We start from the raw sequence: 20,175 nt of genomic DNA, 5'->3' as shown, positions 1-20,175 counted from the left end.
TTTTCAGCTGGTGTACAAAGCCAAAAGTAAAAGACGCAAGAACAAGCCTTAATCCAACCACATTGTCCGATTTCAAAAAGGCTTTACGGTGAAAGCATAACATTAGATTATGTTAGGACAGCGCCTAAACAAGAAAAACCACACAGCCATTTTCCAAGCAAGGAGAGGCGTCACAAAAACCAGAAATACAGCTAAAATGAATCACTAACCTTTGATGATCTTCATCAGATGACACTCCCAGGACTCAATGTTACACAATACATGTATGTTTTGTTCGATAAAGTTCATATTTATATCCATAAACCCCATTTTACATTGGCGCGTGATGTTCAGAAAATGTATTGCCTCCAAAACTTCCGGTGAATGAGCACATCAATTTACAAAAATACTCATCATTAACGTTGCTAAGATTTACAACAGTTATTGAAAGAATTATAGATACACTTCTCCTTAATGCAACCGCTGTGTCAGATTTCAAAATAGCTTTACGGCGAAAGCACATTGTTCAATATTCTGAGTACAGAGCTCAGCCATCAAAGCAAGCTATACAGTTACCCGCCAAGTTCTGGAGTCAACAAAACTCAGAAATAGTATTATAAATCTTCAATTACCTTTGCTGATCTTTGTCGGAATGCACTCCCAGGACTCCCACTTCCACAATGTTTGTTTTGTTCGATAAACTCCATATTTATGTCCAAATACCTCCTTTTGGTCGCATGTTCAGATCACTATCCAAAGGCAAAATGCGCAAGCGCTAACCAGAGACAAAGTCAAAATGTTCCATTACCGTTCGTAGAAACATGTCAAACAATGTTTACAATCAATCCTTAAGGTCTTTTTAACATAAATCTTCGATAATATTCCAACCGGACAATAGCGTATTCATTACAGAGGAAAAAGAAGGAACGGCGTGCCTGCGCAGTAAACAACTCGTTGGTCTCAGGCTTGAGACAGCTCTTATTCTCTCCCCAGTAACAGTAGAAGCATGAAACCAGGTTCTAAAGACTGTTGACATCTAGTGGAAGCCTTAGGAAGTGCAAAATGACCCCACAGACACTGTAGTTTGGCTAGGCAATCAATTGAAAAACTACAAACCGCTTCCTGGTTGGATTTCTTCTCAGGTTTTTGCCTGCCATATGAGTTCTGTTATACTCACAGACATCATTCAAACAGTTTTAGAAACTCAGTGTTTTCTATTCAAATCTACTAATAATATGCATATCCTACCTTCTGGGCCCGAGTAGCAGGCAGTTTAATTTGGGCACGTTATTCATCTGAATTTCCGAATACTGCCCCCTTTCACCAAGAAGTTTTAAGAACGGGAAACATCGAAATATTTCACATGGAACATATCTACCGCTTCTTAGACTTGCTTTTAATGAGAATGACAAATCTATAACTCACATTTCTATGTGTGTTTGCTTGAGTCTTCTTGGTTATGAAGCTACAAGCTTGGCACACCTGTATTTGAGGAGTTCTCTCTCATTCTTCTCAGCAGATCCTCTCAAGCTCTGTCAGGTTGGATAGGGAGCGACGCCGCACAGCTATTTTCAGGTCTCTCCAGAGATGTTTGATCGGGTTCAAGTCCGGGCTCTGGCTGGGCCACTCAAGGACATTCAGACACTTGTCCCGAAGCCACTCCTGCATTGTCTTGGCTCTGTGCTTAGGGTCATTGTCCTGTTGGAAGGTGAACCTTCGTCCCAGTCGGAGGTCCTGAGCGCTCTGGTGCAGGTTTTCGTCAAAGATCTCTGTACTTTGCTCTGTTCATCTTTCCCTCGTTCCTGACTAGTCTCCCAGGCCCTGCCGCTGAAAAACATCCCCACAGCATGATGCTGCCACCACCATGCTTCACCATAGGGATGGTGCCAGGTTTCCACTAGACATGACGCTTGGCATTCTGGCCAGAGTTCAATCTTGGTTTCATCAGACCAGAGAATCTTGTTCACCTCCCTGACCAAGGCCCTTCTCCCCCGATTGCTCAGTTTGGCCGGGCGGCCAGCTGTAGGAAGAGTCTTGGTGGTTCTAAACTTTTTTCATTTGGGAATGATGGAGGCCACTGTGTTCTTGGACCATCAAAACTGCAGACATTTTTTTTTTTACCCTTTTCCAGATCTATGCCTCAACACAATCCTGTCTCGGAGATCTACGGACAATTCCTTCGACCTCATGGCTTGGTTTTTATCTGACATGCATTGTCAATTGTGGGACCTTAGACATGTGTGTGCCTTTCCAAATCATGGCCAATCAATTGAATTTACCACAGGTGGACACCAATCAAGTTGTAGAAACATCTCAAGGATGATCAATGGAAACAGGATGCACCAGAGCTCAATTTTGAGTCTCATAGCAAAGGGTCTGAATGCTTATGTAAAAAGGTATTTCATTAAAAAAATGTTAAAGAATTATTAGCAACAATATCTAAGAACATGTTTTCGCTTTGTCATCATGGGGTATTGTGAGTAGATTGCTGAGGAAATGTTTTTATTTAATCAATTTTAGAATAAGGCTGAAACGTAACAATCTGGAAAAAGTCAAGGGGTCTGAATACTTTCCGAAGGAACTGTGTCTTTACATAAGCACAACAGGACTGCAAGAAACAGCTCGGAATGTCTGACTTAAGTACGGCACATACGTACCTTTTGTTTCTAAATTACTCATGTTTGAATTTTTTATAAAATGCAGGACATAATTGTTTGGTTGCAGGACAATGGGCCAGAATGTGGTACTCTACTGCACAATTCGGGACATGTGGTCACCCAAACTGTATAGCCTCAAAATATGGTTAAAACTATGTTCATATCATGTATGGTCAGTACATGCATCCATAGCTCTGTCCATGAATTTGAGTGTGTTTACATTTCTCCAGGCCTATCCCTCAGCTTTTTACCAAAACACAGGCGGTGTGATGGTTTGTTTCAATTAGTATTCTAGCTTTAACTTTTTCACTTAATTTAAGGGGAAAATTAACTTAAGATGTTTTATGCAACTGTGCCCTGACCTCAACCCTCATTAGCGTTGAAGAGGTGGCAAACGTCTGTACCCATATTCAAAAAGCTGAGTGCTGATCTCGGATCAGGTCCGTGTAATTTTATGAATTATGATACAAAAGGCAAAACTGGTCTTAGATCAGCACTACTACTCTGAGATGCTATATGAATATAAACTCTGTTTTTTCACTCTTACCCTTTTATGTCAAAACTGAGTTTGATATTGAATTACACAAGTGATGAATGTGTGCTTCTGTTTCTACCCTTTTCTTCATCCCAGACTGGAGACCCATATGACCCCTGAGATATTCCGTACTCCTCTCCACGAGGTAGCCCTGAGCATCAAGCTGCTGAGACTAGGAGCCATTGGCCATTTCCTTTCCAAGGCCATCGAACCCCCTCCCCTGGACGCGGTTATAGAGGCAGAACACACACTGAGAGGTTAGTCGTTTTTAGCTTTAACCTTAACAGATTTGTTTTGTCCTCTAGTGTTCTAGTAAACATTACCAACCACCTTGAATAGGGTTGGCATTTATAATTCCTTGATATATTTCACTAGAACTGGATGCTTTGGACACAAACGATGAGTTGACCCCGCTTGGTCGGATCCTTGCAAAGCTTCCAATCGAGCCGCGTCTGGGGAAGATGATGATTATGGGCTGCATTTTCAAGTGAGTGCTGCATCGGAAATCATGCATGCATTTTGTAAAATCCTTCCCTAAATTACTATCCTTAAGATACTGTTCCATATTGACTCATCTCTATACACAGTTTCATATTTCCAACTAGAAATCATTTAAATAGTTGGTGCTTTCTTTGCTCTGCTTCCTAGTGTTGGAGATGCGGTGTGCACGATCTCAGCAGCCTCCTGCTTCCCAGAGCCCTTCATCAATGATGGCAAGCGCTTGGGCTATGTGCACCGCAACTTTGCTGGCACCCGCTTCTCAGACCACGTGGCCCTTCTGTCAGTCTTCCAGGCTTGGGACGATGTGAGGTGAGTCCAGGCTTCATAGAAACATGCAACATGTACATCTAGGGGCGGCAGGTAGCCTGGTGGTTAGAGCGTTGGGCCAGTAACCGAAAGGTTGCGAGATCGAATCCCCGAGCAGACAAGGTAAAAATCTGTCGTTCTGCCCCTGAACAAGGCAGTTAACCCACTGTTCCTAGGCTGTCATTGAAAATAAGAATTTGTTCTTAATCTCTCTGGGGTATGTGGCACGCTGCGGGACACACTATTCAACAGCCAGTGAAATAGCAGGGTGCCAAATTCAAAACAACAAAAATCTTATAATTCAAATTTCTCACACATACAAGTATTACACAAGATAAACTTCTCGTTAATCCAACCACAGTGTCCGATTTCAAAAAGGCTTTACGGCGAAAGCATAGCATTAGATTATGTAAGGACAGCACCTAGACAAGAAAAACCGAACAGCCATTTTCCAAGCAAGGAGAGGCGTCATAAAAAACAGAAATACAGCTAAAATGAATCACTAACCATTGATCTTCATCAGATGGCATTCATAGGACTTCATGTTACACAATACATGTATGTTTTGCTCGATAAAGTTCATATTTATATCCAAAAAACACATTTTACATTGTCGTGTAATGTTCAGAAATGTTTTGCCTCCCAAAACTTCCGGTGAATGAGCACATCAATTTACAGAAATACTCATCATAAACGTTGATAAAATATACAACTGTTATTCAAAGAATTATAGATACACTTCTCCTTAATGCAACCGCTGTGTCAGATTTCAAAAAAGCTTTACGGCGAAAGCAAACTTTGCAATAATCTGAGTACAGCGATGATCTTGATGATCTTCATCGGAATGCACTCCCAGGAATCCCAGTTCCAGAATAAATGTTTGTTTTGTTCGATAAAGTTTATCTTTATGTCCAAATACCTCCATTTTGTTCGCGCGTTCAGTCGAGTAATCCAAATTCACTGTGCTCGCGCAGTAAGTTCAGACGAAAAGTCAAAAAAGTTATATTGCAGTTCGTAGAAACATGTCAAACAATGTATAGAATCAATCTTTAGGATGTTTTTATCGTAAATCTTCCATAATATTCCAACCGGACGATTCCTTTGTCTTCAGAAATGAAAAGGAACACACCTGACTCGTGAGCGCACACGATTGAGCTCATGTCATTTTCTCAGTCATCTGACTCCATATGCTCTTATTCTCTCCCCATTCACAGTAGAAGCATGAAACAACGTTCTAAAGACTGTTGACATCTAGTGGAAGCCTTAGGAAGTGCAAAATGACCCCACAGACACTGTATTAGATAGGCAATCACTTTCCAGATTTCCACACTTCCTGGTTGGATTTTTTCTCAGGTTTTTGCCTGCCATATGAGTTCTGTTATACTCACAGACATAATTCAAACAGTTGTATAAACGTCCGAGTGTTTTCTATCCAAATCTACTAATAATATGCATATCCTACCTTCTGGGCCTAAGTAGCAGGCAGTTTACCATGGGCACGCTTTTCATCCGGACGTCAAAATACTGCCCCCTACCCAAGAGAGGTTAACCTCTATGGGCTAGGTGGGACGCTAGCGTGCCACCCGTGGTGCACTCCATCAACAGCAGGTGCATTTCAAGAGCGGCAAATTTGAATCCAAATAAATGTCAAAATTCAAATTTTTCAAACATACAACTATTTTACACCCTTTGAAAGATAAACATCTCCTTAATCTAACCACGTTTTACGATTTCAAAAAGGTTTTACGGCGAAAGCATAAATTTAGAGTATGTTAGGACAGTACATTTACAAGAGTTGTGTGTAATGTTTTGTCAATTCAAAGACAGGGTCACCAAAACCATAAAACCAGCTAAAATGATGCACTAACCTTTTACAATCTCCATCAGATGACACTCCTAGGACATTATGTTAGACAATGCATGCATTTTTAGTTCTATCAAGTTCATATTTATATCCAAAAACAGCGTTTTACTATGGCATTGATGTTGAGGAAATCGTTTCCCTCCAATAACCGGCAGTCAAGTCAGCGTCACAAATTAAATAATTAAAATTAGAAAACATTGGTAAAATATTATATTGTCATTTAAAGAATTATAGATTTACATCTCTTGAACGCAATCAACTTGCCAGATTTAAAAATAACCTTACTGGGAAATCACACTTTGCAATAATCTGAGCACTGCGCCCAGAAAAATACGCGTTGCGATACAGACCAGACGTCATGTTGGGGAGATCTAAAATCGAAAATACTATGTAAATAATCCATTACCTTTGATTCTCTTCATCAGATGTCACTTCCAGGTATCACAGGTCCATAACGAATGTAGTTTTGTTCAAAAAAGCTCATCATTTATGTCCAAAAATCTCCGTCTTGTTCGCACATGATCTAAGCCAGCGGGACTTCTCGTCATGAACGAGGGGGAAAAATATATTTACGTTCGTTCAAACATGTCAAACGTTGTATAGCATAAATCATTAGGGCCTTTTTTAACCAGAACATGAATAATATTCAAGGTGGACGAATGCATACTCTTTTATAACGTATTGGAACGAGGGTACCCAACATGAACTCGAGCGCCAGGTGTCTAATGGGACATCATCGTTCCATGGCTCTTGTTCGGTCAGATCTCCCTCCAGAAGACTCAAAACACTTTGTAAAGGCTGGTGACATCTAGTGGAAGCAATAGGAAGTGCCAAAATATTCCTCAGCCCCTGTGTTTTTCAATGGGATAGGTTTAAAGTCAATACAACACATCAGGTATCCACTTCCTGTCAGAAAATGTCTCAGGGTTTTGCCTGCCAAATGAGTTCTGTTATACTCACAGACACCATTCAAACAGTTTTAGAAACTTTAGAGTGTTTTCTATCCATATATAATAAGTATATGCATATTCTAGTTACTGGGTAGGATTAGTAACCAGATTAAATCGGGTACATTTTTTTTATCCAGACGTGCAAATGCTGCCCCCTAGCCCTAACAGGTTAACTGACTTGTCTAGTTAAATGAAGGTTACAAAAAAATATATAATAATTAAAAACAAACAATCCCCTCTCATGGATTACAATTAAACAGATGCAACTGATAATTGTGGCTGATACGATTGCAGACAGAACACCGTAATGCCATTCATTGCAGTAGGAAGAGGTGTCAACTGAATGACCCATTTTTGTTTGGGAATACAATCCTGTTCCTTCTCACTACCTGGCAAATGAAGGTTATGACAGCTTGTTAACTTGTCTTTTTTTATTGTAGAATGGGAGGTGAGGATGCAGAGTCCAGATTCTGTGAACACAAGAGGCTCAACATGTCCACACTGAGGATGACCTGGGAGGCCAAAGTGCAGCTGAAGGAGATCCTCATCAACTCTGGCTTCCCTGAGGGTAATTGTTTTTACTGCGTCTCATATGACACCATTTTCCCTATAGTGCACTACCTGGTCAAAGGTAGTGCACATTATTGGGAATAGGGCAGTGGTGTAAAGTACTTAAGTAAAAATACTTTAAAGTACTACTTAACCTCTATGGGCTAGGTGGGATGTTAGCGTCCCACTCTATTCAACAGCCAGTGGAATCGCGTGGCGCGAAATACAAATACCTCAAATGCTATAACTTCAATTTCTCAAACATATGACTATTTTACACCATTTGAAAGATAAGACTCTAGTTAACCTCTTACATCTAGACGTTCCGCTAGCGGAACACCTGCTCCATTATCTAATGATGGGCGTGGCGCGAAATACAAACTCCTCTAAAATACAAAAACTTCAATTTTTCAAACATATGACTATTTCACAGCATTTTAAAGATAAGACTCTCCTTTATCTAACCACACTGTCCGATTTCAAAAAGGCTTTACAACGAAAGCAAAACATTAGATTATGTCAGCAGAGTACCAAGCCAGAAATAATCAGACACCAATTTTTCAAGCTAGCATATAATGTCACAAAAACCTAGAAGACAGCTAAATGCAACACTAACCTTTGATGATCCTCATCTGATGACAACCCTAGGACATTATGTTATACAATACATGCATGTTTTGTTCAATCAAGTTCATATTTATATCAAAAACCAGCTTTTTACATTAGCATGTGACGTTCAGAACTAGCAAACTTCCGGGGAATTCGCTAACATTTTACTAAATTACTCACGATAAACGTTCACAAAAAGCATAACAATTATTTTAAGAATTATAGATACAGACCTCCTCTATGCACTCGATATGTCCGATTTTAAAATAGCTTTTTGGTGAAAGCACATTTTGCAATATTCTAAGTACATAGCCCAGGCATCACGGGCTAGCTATTTAGACACCCGGCAAGTTTAGCACTCACCAATATCAGCTTTACTATTATAAAAGTTTCATTACCTTTTGTTGTCTTCGTCAGAATGCACTCCCAGGACTGCTACTTCAATAACAAATGTTGGTTTGGTCCAAAATAATCCATCGTTATATCCGAATAGCGGCGTTTTGTTTGTGCGTCCCAGACACTATCTGAAATGGTAAATCAGGGTCGCGCGCATGGCGCAATTCGTGACAAAAAAAATCTAAATATTCCATTACCGTACTTCGAAGCATGTCAACCGCTGTTTAAAATCCATTTTTATGCAATTTTTCTCGTAAAAAAGCGATAATATTCCGACCAGGAATCTCCTTTTAGCTAAACTGAGGAAAGTAAACAAAGCTTTCGGTCGACGCGGGCACGAGCCTGAGCCTCACAGTACTGTAACCAGCCACTACCCAAACGCGCTACTTTGTTTCAGCCAGAGCCTGCAAAGCCACGATTCAGCTTTTTACCGCCTTCTGAGACCCTATGGCAGCCGTAGGAAGTGTCACGGGACAGCTAAGATCCTCACTCTTCAATAAACAGAGACAAGAAGAACGACACCTTGTCAGACAGGCCACTTCCTGCCTGAAACCTTGTCAGGTTTTTGCCTGCCAAATGAGTTCTATTATACTCACAGACACCATTCAAACAGTTTTAGAAACTTTGGAGTGTTTTCTATCCATATGTAATAAGTATATGCATATTCTAGTTACTGGGTAGGAGTGGTAACCAGATTAAATCGGGTATGTTTTTTATCCAGCCGTGAAAATACTGCCCCCTAGCCATAACAGGTTAATCTAACCATATTGTCCGATTTCAAAAAGGCTTTACAGCGAAAGCAAAGCATTAGATTATGTTAGGAGAGTACATAGCCAAAAATAATCACACAGCCATTTTCAAAGCAAGCATATATGTCACAAAAACCAAAACCACAGCTAAATGCAGCACTAACCTTTGATCTTCATCAGATGACACTCCTAGGACATTATGTTATACAATACATGCATGTTTTGTTCAATCAAGTTCATATATCAAAAAACAGCTTTTTACATTAGCATGTGATGTTCAGAACTAGCATACCCACCGAAAACTTCTGGTGAATTTACTAAATTACTCATCAAAAACGTTGACAAAATACATAATTATTTAAAGATTTATAGATACAGAACTCCTTTACGCAATCGCTATGTCAGATTTTAAAATAGCTTTTCGGCGAAAGCACATTTTTGCAATATTCTGAGTACATAGCTCGGCCATAGCTATTCAGACACCCGCCAACTTCGGTTTCACTAAACTCAGAATTACTATTAGAAAAATTGGATTACCTTTCCTGTTCATCAGAATGCACTCCCAGGACTTCTACTTCAACAACAAATGTTGTTTTGGTTCCAAATAATCCATAGTTATATCCAAATACCTCCGTTTTGTTTGTGCGTTCAGGTCACTAGCCAAAGGGTAACGCGCGAGCGCAACAAAAAAATTCAAAATGTTCCTTTACCGTACTTAGAAGCATGTCAAGCGCTGTTTAAAATCCATTTTTATGCTATTTTTCTCGTAAAATAGTTATAATATTCCAACCAGACAACGTTGTATTCATTCAAAGAGGGAAAGAAAAAAATGGCGAGGTCTCGTGAATGCGCATCTCCAGTCTCTCTGTCACCAGGCAGTCCACTGACAAACTCTGCTGCTGTTATTTGCCTAGAGACAGTAGACGCGTCAATCCGGTTTCTGAAGGCTTTAGAGAGCCAATGGAAGCCTTAGAAAGTGTCACGTAACAGCACAGATACTGTAATTTCGATAGAGATGCAACAGAAGGACTACAAATTGTCAGACAGGCCACTTCCTGCTTGGAATCTTCTCAGGTTTTTGCCTGCCATATGAGTTCTGTTATACTCACAGACATCATTCAAACAGTTGTATAAACGTCAGAGTGTTTTCTATCCAAATCTACTAAAAATATGCATATTCTCGTTTCTGGGCAAGAGTAGTAACCAGTTTAAACCGGGTACGTTTTTTTATCTGGCCGTGAAAATACTGCCCCCTAGCCCAGACAGGTTAAGTGTTTTTTTTGGGGTATCTGTACTTTACCATTTATATTTTTGAATACTTTTACTCCACTACATTCCTTAAGAAAATACAGTACTTTTTACTCCATACTGTTTCCCTGACACCCAAAAATACTTGTTATATTTTGAATGCTTAGTAAGACAGGAAGCTGTCCCAATTCACGCACTTAAGAGAACAACTCTGGTCATCTCTACTGCCTCTGATCTGGGGGACTCAATAAAAACACATGCTTTGTTTGTAAATTATGTCTCAATGTTGGAGTGTGCCCCTGGCTATCCAAGTTGTGCCGACTTGTTTGCTTAATATATGGAATTTTAAATTATCTATACTGTACATTTGATACTTAAGTGTGTATTTTAGCAATTACATTTAACTTTTGATACTTAAGTATATTTAAAACCAACTACTTTTAGACTTTTACTCAAGTAGTATTTTACTGTGTGACTTTTACTTGAGTCATTTTCTATGACAATTGGGTCCTTTTTCCACCACTGGAATAGGGTGCCATTTGAGACGCACTCCATGTGAACAACCCAATAGTATTGCAGTGTTGGCATAATATACAATCACGTCTGAAATTGTTTTAAAATGTTTTGGTCTTTTCATTAGAGTGCTTGATGACACAGATGTTCAATAACGTTGGACCCGACAACAACCTTGACGTGGTCATCTCTCTCCTGACGTACGGTTCCTATCCCAACGTGTGCTACCACAAGGAGAAGAGGAAGATTCTCACCACTGAGGGGCGCAATGCCCTCATCCACAAATGCTCCGTCAACTGCCCCTTCAGCAGCCAGGACATGACCTACCCATCACCGTTCTTCGTCTTTAGCGAAAAGGTAGGATCTCAAATTTATAGGTCAATAACTACATAATATGAATATACTGGTGTATCATAGGTTGTATACCCTTTTTTTCTTGTTGTGTGAGCTAAAAGTGTCAATGTTTAGATATAAAAAAAAATCATCATCAAATTGGTGTACAAGCTGCAAGCAACCAAATGTATTTTTTTTTTTTTTCCGCCAGATCCGGACTCGAGCCATCTCAGCCAAAGGAATGACACTAGTCAGCCCACTCCAGCTGATCTTGTTTGCCTCCAAGAAAATCACATCAAACGGGGAAATCATTGAACTGGATGATTGGTGAGTGTTGCTACTATCTTTTAAAGTGGTGCAATAGTAGAAATGTATGTTTTTTTCCTGCCTTATATACCTACACTACTAAAAAGGGGGTTGTGAGATCAAGCTGATAAAACCACTTTGTATTCACAGGATCAAACTGAAGATACCGCATAACGTGGCTGGCTGCATAGCTGCTTTGAGGGCTGGAATGGAGGCACTTGTTGTTGAAGTCACCAAAGACCCTGAGTACATCAAACAGCTGGATCCCACAAACGAGCGCATGCTCAACATCATCCGCCAAATCTCCAAGCCCTCCGCAGCTGGGCTTAACCTCATGGTCAACAATAAACGGTAAGATAAACACATCTCAGCTCTGGGGGGGGGGACATTTAGTGTGCATCCCAAATGGCACCCTATTCCCTACACAGTGCACTGCTTTTGACCAGAGCCCTAGCAGCCATAGTTTGCTAAACATCAACAAACATGACATGCCTTACATACTTGTAGTAGTGAAGCCATGTAGTGGTAATAATGGATTAGTTTATTCTGTGTAGATTATCAACATTTGTGCACAGTAATAGGACAGCATTGTGTTTTGAATACCAAATACAGCTGGTTTACATGTCTTGTCCTTATCAGTTTTGGAGATGGTCCACGTCCTCCCAAGATGGGCAGGTTTGACGGAGGAGGCGGAGGGTACCAGGGAGGAGGTGGCGGCTCTGGATACAGGGGAGGAGGCGGCTCTGGATACAGGGGAGGAGGTTACAGAGGCGGTGGAGGATACCAGGGTGGCGGCGGATACAGGGGCGGTGGTGGAGGTTACAGAGGTGGGGGTGGTTATGGAGGGGGGAACAGGGGTGGGGGTGGTTATAGAGGGGGGAACTGGGGTGGTGGTGGTGGATGGAGGGGGGAACAGGGGTGGTGGTGGTTATGGAGGGGGGAACAGGGGTGGTGAATACAGAGGGGGCCAGGGATATTAGGGCATTTGAAGGTTAGCTTTTTAGATGTTGTTCATTCATGATGTTTGACTGTTTTTGGCTGTAATGTTAGAAGTGGGTTTATGTAAGGATATTTTAGTTTTGCCTTTTGTGACCCCCCCCTGGTATTAAGCATCAAAAAACAAATAGTAATTTGTTGTTGTTTGGTTAATGGAAAATTCCAGAAGTATTTCATGTCATGAGCCTAATTTTGTCAGTGATATACAACTCATGTATGTTTCCTGCCATTACTAAGTAATAAAATACACATTTTTTCCAACACTGCCAGATTTCCTTAGCAGTTCCTCTGTAAAGGTACAATAAGGAGCACAATTCATTTTGAATAACACATTTAATTGAAATGTTCATAGGGCCAGTGCATACAAAAGCTGGGATCTTTCTGAAATGGATATGAACACAAATATATTCTAACACTTGAAACAAATCAATCTACCTAAAGTAGTAACGTATGTTACTGAGCAACAGCTACGTCCAATAATATTGTCAGTCTGGTTACTTCAAATTGTTTTAACTATTGTGTACAACACATTTATGCTGCAATCCTAGACTCAGGAATTCACCCACATTTTGCGCAGCAAGCCTATATCACCCTTGGTGTTTGACTCCAGTTTGTTTGTGGTGATCTCCAAACTGAGTTTCTGCAGGGCCTTGGAAAGATAATCTGTCTCGTTCTTGTCCCCACTGGCTGTCTGCTCCAGGTCCTCACTCGCTTTATACAGATTGTCAGGAACAAGAATGGTCACGCCATACCCGTGGTTATCATGAATGTGATTGTCTGTCAGCTTCAGCTGGGGCTGAGGGAGAACCTGTGAATAGAAAACAAGTTTTTCACTTATCTATCCTTGGTTTTCTACTTGAGTTGACACCAAAATAACAGTGACGCTTACAGCCACCTATTTAATTAGGTCTCAGGCTCTGCTTCACTGTGCCACACTTATTACATGTACTACGATATCACAGATGTATTCATCATGCTGCTGACAATCTAGGGTTCCTCCTTGATTTAAAGGCTTAAATTGATTCCTTCCCCAGAATCCACACTACGTCACCTCACTGGAATTTAGTAGCACTTCCACCTGTACATTTGTGTAATATATATATTTTCCCCTCACATGGAACAGCCATAATGCTGTAACTGGAAGTACTGTATATACCTTGAGATTGATTCCACCCTGTGAACCTTTTGAGTCTTTCGCCAGCTGGTTGCTGCAGTGATGGATTTCATTCCGATGCAGCTCTGCAACGCTGCCAGGGTACAACTCCACCCCTGCACCCTGAGAGTCATCAATGTCAAATAAATCTGTGCTCATTTTCTAGTATGTCTTCAGAACTTTCTGTTCTATTTTGCATGTGGCCCCTTAATTTACAATTACATGACTAAATCAACAATCAGATAAACCAAATAGCATTTGATTTGTATCTTTCAAAATGACAACTCTACCTTTGCACCAGAGATCTCACAGTTCTTCATGACCAGAGAGGCTCCAGTCAGGACACACACTCCTGTGCCTTGACACTTCAACACGCAGTTGTCCAGGGTCAACTGTCCCGACTCCACCACAACAATGCCATCACAGGTTCCATGCTGCACCAATGTCAGGTTCATGAGCATCACCTTGGAGGCTTTGGATGCCACAAAGTTGTCATAAGATGGGTCAGAGTAGAACAGCACCTCTTTCCTTTCTCCTTCTCCTGCAGAGTATAGAACCATTGAGGCATGAAGGTCAACTAACGCTTAAGTATCATTTGTCAGGTGTTAACAATGTTAGCTTTACTTTAACGGATATACAGATATTTTATTATGGCCATGAATATTAAAAAAGTTTGATTGTATTTACCCTTAATGCTGATGTCGTCTGTGAGGGATGCCAGTGCAACTGCGTGGTACTCTCCTGGGAAGACCACAACCGTGTCCCCAGAGAAGCAGGAGTCCAGAGCGGCTGACAGACTGTCATGCTGCTGGATCAGAGTGTCCGCCGAGAAGTTCTTGATCTGGGGTCACAATGAAATAAAGTTTTGAAATAACTGAGATAAGCTGCAATATATCAAGTTAAAAACAATCATTTTCACGACAAAAAAATTACATGACTGCAGATTCAGCACACCAACCATGTCTGTTGTCATTATCTGGGCAACAATGTGTGTCACAATCCTTCCAGATGTTCTCTGTCCCTTTCTGCGTTTGTAGATCCTTGGATAGAAGGGTCCATGGCTCCTAAAGACATTTAAAATCAACACTACGGCTCATAAGAACTGCTGACAAAAGAACAAGATTAGCTGAGCAGCAATACTAGCTGTTTTACACTATGTCAGCATTAGTAGTTGGATGTTGAGAAAAGCTAGGACCAAAGATCATATCTTACCTGAGTCGCAGGTCTTCCCAGAACTTCAGGAGCCCACAGAGCATTGACATTTCGTAGTACTTTTTCCAGCACTCCACAGCCTCCCCTGGTAAGGCCTCCCCACGGATTTTGGTCTGGAACTTTGTCAAGTCCAGTCGTTTGCTTCGGTACTCCTCCAGGGTCTTGCGGTATCGCTCGCTGATTGGACCAGGAATGGTTCCATCCTGAATGTCAAAATAACTGCAAACAAATACACCGCATAGTCCAGGTGAACATCATTCAACACAGCAGTGACACCATATCTAATATTTGTGGCTTGTTTTTGGTTGGCTCTGCTGAAATGCGGAGGGTATGCTTACAGCTGTATGCGTTTCTCAATGAGTCCTGCATACTCGTCACATTCCTCCTCATCATCCCAGTCCCTCCAGAGAAAATCGTAGAAAAACCTGCAAGGAAGCATGAAGACAAAATCTGCAATTGGGATTTACACTGTATTAGAGGAGTTCCCTAATGTTATTCACCTTGCATGTTCCAGATACTCTGCAATGTTGTCTACATCAGCTCCCATCCCTTGTATGGGGTAGACATCCAAGATTGGCACAGAGTAGTCATGTTCCCTCAACACATCTTCAACCAACTCTCTTGGTAAGTTGGCAATGTTTGAGGAATATGGTTCTGCCACAGAAACGGACACTCGAAGAGGGAGGCTTTTTCCTTCGCATGGTGTACAGTTGACCTAGACAGCCAAAGTTCAGGTTTAGGAAAATGGTCAGACACATTGCATCCCCATTATGGCAGAATTGGGGATATGGTACCGTGATCTAGACCTGGGTGCTTAGTGGTAACTTCTTGAGCCATTGTTAACAGATGTAGCTAGCTACCGGTATTTGTTTGAAACGCTAACGTTAGAGGTAGCCCCTGTCAACTAAATAATGTTAACTGTGCCTGTGGCGTTAGCAAGCTAATGATTGCCGAGCAAGGTCATTAGTATTAGCGAATGTGAGCCACATAGAAATGGAATGAATAGAACAGGTGTCCCCATTCAAGTCAATGATAGGGGTGGACTGGCAGCAGTTGAGTGTACAAACAGGAGAAAATCAAGAAGTAAAAGCAGAAAGTGTAGCCATCAATATGTGCTGTGATTTGATTAAACTCAACTGACATTACAAAAAATACATTCCTTTGCATGAGCCTAATCAGTTATCATTTGAATTAACATTCAACATTACCATGGAAATGATTTCATCACAATACTAGGCAGACATTTGCCATTCTATTCATTCTATTTCTATGCTGAGCCACCTGTATCTAAATATTTGAAATTGTATCTGGATGTAACAACAAAACTACTAGCTAGTAATGTCAGTAATTAAAGGTTAGTGATATCAGGGACAGCCTAAACCCTAACCCTTATGTGAAGCATCCGGTTGTCGTTTCCACTCACTACCAAATATGGTGACGATAGGTAGCCCAGTGGGAGAAGAGGGAGCGAGATGGATTTTGGCCGACATTATGCAACATTTCTCATCGATGAAACATTTGATCTCAATACGGTTTTCTGTACCCAAACTTGAATTTGTTACGAACCGAGTGGACTACGTTTAGCAGATTATACCCTTTGCCAAAGAAAAAAAAAGTGCGTTTAGGAAGGCAGTGGCGAATTGAGTTACTGCACACGCGCACTTCAGAGTAGGCGTTCCCTAACGGAAATATGCAAATACATGCTACAACGCGCCAATAGGATCTCGCTAGCTAGTGCTTGGTTCTTCCCATTAAAACTAATTTGTTCCCTTTGGAAACGACCAGCTGTAGTCTATCTTTGGTTAGTTATAAAAAAAATCTTTGCCTTAACCCTTTTAATGTTGAAGTTAAATGGGGTAGGTAGTGGAACGTCCCAGTGATCCCGTATAGCAATAACCGTAATTAAATTATCTAACTTACGTCGACAAGCACACCCACGAATGGCAGGTCCCCAATATCGCAGTTTACCAACAGGACTTCTGGGGAAGTTTTCCACACTGCAGTCCAAGAGCGTTTGCTGGCAAGTTTTTCGATTATGTAGAAACTTATAGCTTCATCTGCGTCTTCTGCCTGTTAAACATGCAAATAAAACATGTGTTAGCGTACTTGACTGTGAACATTGTTGGGTTGTCGGTCCATTAATTAGCTAACTGGGTAGCTAAAGTAAGCGAACGTTATTACTAGCTAGCTAGATCTAGCCACTTACAGAACACTGGCCAATAATATGATCGCAAAACAGAGCAACACGTTCATCGTAGGTGTATGTCTTGTTGGAGATGAAAATTTGTGGCAAGACTTGGGCCTCTTTAGCATCAAATGGCTCTTCGCTGTCAGGATTTGGCGCCAGAAGTTTCCTTCTCATAGGGACTTTATTCCTTACGATTTGAGGAGAGTCAGAAGGTGAACCATCATCATAGCTTGGCACCTCACTGTTCGGAATAGTACTGGTATGAGACTGGGCCTTTTCATGGGCCATCTCACTTGAGACAGGTTTTTTAAAATGTTCCTTGCTTGCTTTCTGTGCTGTTTCATCATGAAAATCTTCCAGAGGAAACAAAGGATCAGGGGCACAAGTTGCCATTGTATAGGATTTGCTAATAAAATTGATTCTTTTCGAAAATAAACCTAGTTCGCTTGCTTACCGTTTGCTAAAGCCAACGACTTTTGCCGCGAGCCTGGGTTGGTTCAGATTGAAGATTTGAAAATTGAGCGCGAAACGGTCACGAGGTACTAGTAACAGCCAGAAGTAGCATGCGCCATCACAAAACGCTCAAGTCAGGAGAGAACAGAATACGTTTTGTTCACAAACTAACTATTTGATAAAGCCAAGTATCCGAGTGACTCAATTGCAATTTTTCTTCTAGACCGTCTGTTTTCATGATTGAGAGATATTGTATATCAGATCTGTAGTGGTTTGCAAAGATAGGTCTTTCAACCGAGGACTCAATAGAGAGCAATAGTAATGTCCTCTAAAGCCTATAGGGAAATTAATGTGAGTTTTTTAGGGTTTTCGGATCAATGCCGAAAATGAGGTCTGCGGTAAACACAGGTTTAGGAGATCTTATACATTTTGTCCTATGAGATAGTCTTCATCAGCTGATGTTACTGTACAATGTGAAGCATTATGTAATCAAAACACAATTCATAAAGGTAATGTTAGCTGATTATCTCGTAGAAAAAACCCGTATAAGATCGACTAAGCCTTTTTTAACATCGGACCTTATTTTACAGCATTTATCCCAAGACCCCATTATTTTCCCCATTAATTTCCCCCATAGGAATGGCTGAACGAACCAGATGTAGAAAATGCTAACTCATTTCCGTTTTTTAGGACTACAAGCTGGCAAACTATACCACAGAGTTTCTAAAACCAGAGACGCAGTTGTGAAGGCAGACTCGGCAGTTCAGAGTGGGGTTGGCAAGTCAATGTAAGAAATGTGTCCTAGTTGTTCATTTTCTTGAAATCCAAATGCAAAACCTAGATTCGAGCCATTGTCCTAGGTAACTGAAACTGTCATTACTACAACCTTGTGCAAGTGACAAACTGACATGTTTTGTGTCACTCCGGGATGCTGGCCTTCTAGGCTGAGTTCCTCTGTCCAGTGTCTGTGTTCTTTTGCCCATCTTAATCTTTTCTTTTTATTGGCCAGTCTGAGATATGACTTTTTCTTTGCAACTCTACCTAGAAGGCCAGCATCCCAGAGTCGCATCTTCACTGTTGAAGTTGAGACTAGTGTTTTGCGGGTACTATTTAATAAAGCTGCCAGTTGAGGACTTGTGAGGCGTCTATTTCTCAAACTAGGCATTCTAATGTACTTGTCCTGCTTGCTCAGTTGTACACTGGGACCTCCGACTCCTCTTTCTATTCTGATTAGAGCCAGTTTGCGCTGTTCTGTGACACAGAATTGTATGAGATCTTCAGTTTCTTGGCAATTACTCGCATGGATTAGCCTTCATTTCTCAGAACAAAAATAGACTGACGTGTTTCAGAAGAAAGTTATTTGTTTCTGGCCATTTTGAGCCTGTAATCGAACCCACAAATGCTGATGCCCCAGATACTCAACTAGTCTAATGAATGCCAGTTTTATTGCTTCTTTAATCAGAACAACAGTTTTCAGCTGTGCTAACATAATTGCTAAAGGGTTTTCCAATGATCAATTAGCCTTTTAAAATTATAAACATAGATTAGCTAACACAACGTGCAATTGGAACACAGGAGTGATGGTTGCTGATAATGGGCCTCTGTACGCCTATGTGGATATTCCATAAAGAATCTGTCATTTCCAGCTACAATAATCATTTACAACATTAACAATGTGTATACTGTATTTCTGATCAATTTGATGTTATTTTAATGGGGGAAAAAATGTGCTTTTTTTTTCAAAAACAAGGTCTTAGTGACCCCAAACTTTTTAACGGTAGTGTATCTTTTTTTTTTTTTTCACATTTTCAAACAGTCCATTTATATTTTCCAACGGGGCTATACATTTGGTGAAGTTTTTTTCTCGCCTGAGTAGCCTCATTTCACCTCCAAAAATAAAATGAAACCATCTAGTGTTCAACAAAATAACAACACAATGTCAAATACAGGTAGCCTAGTCAAATAATTAACATCCAATTACATTAACCGTTTCTCTCGCGCGGGAATTCCACTAACGATCCGTATGTAGTCAAACGTAGCTGCTGCTCATGTTGGTATCTGTACTGTTGGTACACTGCAGCATCCACCGAGAAGCTCTTGCTGCCAAAGGAATGCCTGACAGCTTGAAAGATGTTTTGGAACCTACAGTGAAAAGGGTTAACTTTTAAAGAAAATAAAATCTAATTTTATTAGTCACATGCGCCAAATACAACAGGTGTAGACCTTACAGTGAAATGCTTACTTACGAGCCCCTAGCCAACAATGCAGTTAAAAAAAATACGAATAACAAATAAAAGTAACAAGTAATTAAAGAGCAGCAGTAAAATAACAATAGCGAGACTATATACAGGGGGGTACCGGTACAGAGTCAATGTGCGGAGGTACCGGTTGGTTGAGGTAATATGTACATGTAGGGTAGAGTTATTAAAGTGACTATGCATATATGATAACAACAGAGAGTAGCAGCGGCAGAAAAGAAGAGGGGGGGTGGGTGATCAGGAGTCTTATGGCTTGGGGGTAGAAGCTGTTTAGGAGCCTCTTGGACCTAGACTTGGCGCTCAGGTACCGCTTGCCGTGCCTTAGTAGAGAGAACAGTCTATGACTTGGGTGGCTGGAGTCTTTGACAATGTTTAGGGCCTTCCTCTGACACCGCCTGGTATAGAGGTCCTGGATGGCAG

General features: G+C 40.9%; 2 protein-coding genes across 2 annotated transcripts in view; one reads left to right on the top strand and one right to left on the bottom strand.

Annotated features, from left to right (window-relative positions):
- dhx9 (DEAH (Asp-Glu-Ala-His) box helicase 9) overlaps positions 1–12,757 on the top strand; it is a 31,724-nt gene extending 18,967 nt beyond the window's left edge. The window contains 9 exon segments of the mRNA XM_014190662.3: positions 3,268–3,428; positions 3,547–3,658; positions 3,820–3,981; positions 7,233–7,360; positions 10,984–11,213; positions 11,401–11,516; positions 11,646–11,846; positions 12,135–12,396; positions 12,398–12,757. Coding sequence (XP_014046137.3) covers positions 3,268–3,428; positions 3,547–3,658; positions 3,820–3,981; positions 7,233–7,360; positions 10,984–11,213; positions 11,401–11,516; positions 11,646–11,846; positions 12,135–12,396; positions 12,398–12,475 — 1,450 coding nt within the window. The 3' untranslated portion in view covers positions 12,476–12,757.
- Positions 12,758–12,816: 59 nt separating this feature from the next.
- LOC106599429 (testicular spindle-associated protein SHCBP1L) lies at positions 12,817–17,548 on the bottom strand. Its single transcript, XM_014190664.3, has 10 exons — positions 17,063–17,548; positions 16,777–16,926; positions 15,357–15,571; positions 15,195–15,281; positions 14,857–15,075; positions 14,603–14,708; positions 14,332–14,485; positions 13,935–14,185; positions 13,648–13,767; positions 12,817–13,299 (listed from the first exon to the last, which is right to left on the bottom strand). The coding sequence occupies exons 1-10, from the start codon at positions 17,435–17,437 to the stop codon at positions 13,042–13,044; spliced, it is 1,935 nt and encodes a 644-aa protein (XP_014046139.2). The 5' UTR covers positions 17,438–17,548; the 3' UTR covers positions 12,817–13,041.
- Positions 17,549–20,175: the final 2,627 nt, after the last annotated feature.

This window comes from Salmo salar, chromosome 03 (assembly GCF_965601325.2).
Source record: "Salmo salar chromosome 03, fSalSal1, whole genome shotgun sequence".
NCBI classification, from domain to species: Eukaryota; Metazoa; Chordata; class Actinopteri; order Salmoniformes; family Salmonidae; genus Salmo; species Salmo salar.
Note: the sequence above shows the minus strand (reverse complement) of the source record. Positions and strands in the feature narration are given on the sequence as shown.

Bases quoted from the DNA above. Each gene is read 5' to 3' on its own strand.
- LOC106599429 (XM_014190664.3), bottom strand. From the start codon at position 17,437: ATGGCAACTTGTGCCCCTGATCCTTTGTTTCCTCTGGAAGATTTTCAT. The intron at 14,709-14,856 runs GTAAGATATGAT...AAATGTCTTTAG, and splicing joins TGGGAAGACCTGCGACTCAG to GAGCCATGGACCCTTCTATC. The intron at 14,486-14,602 runs GTTGGTGTGCTG...TTGTGACCCCAG, and splicing joins AGATAATGACAACAGACATG to ATCAAGAACTTCTCGGCGGA.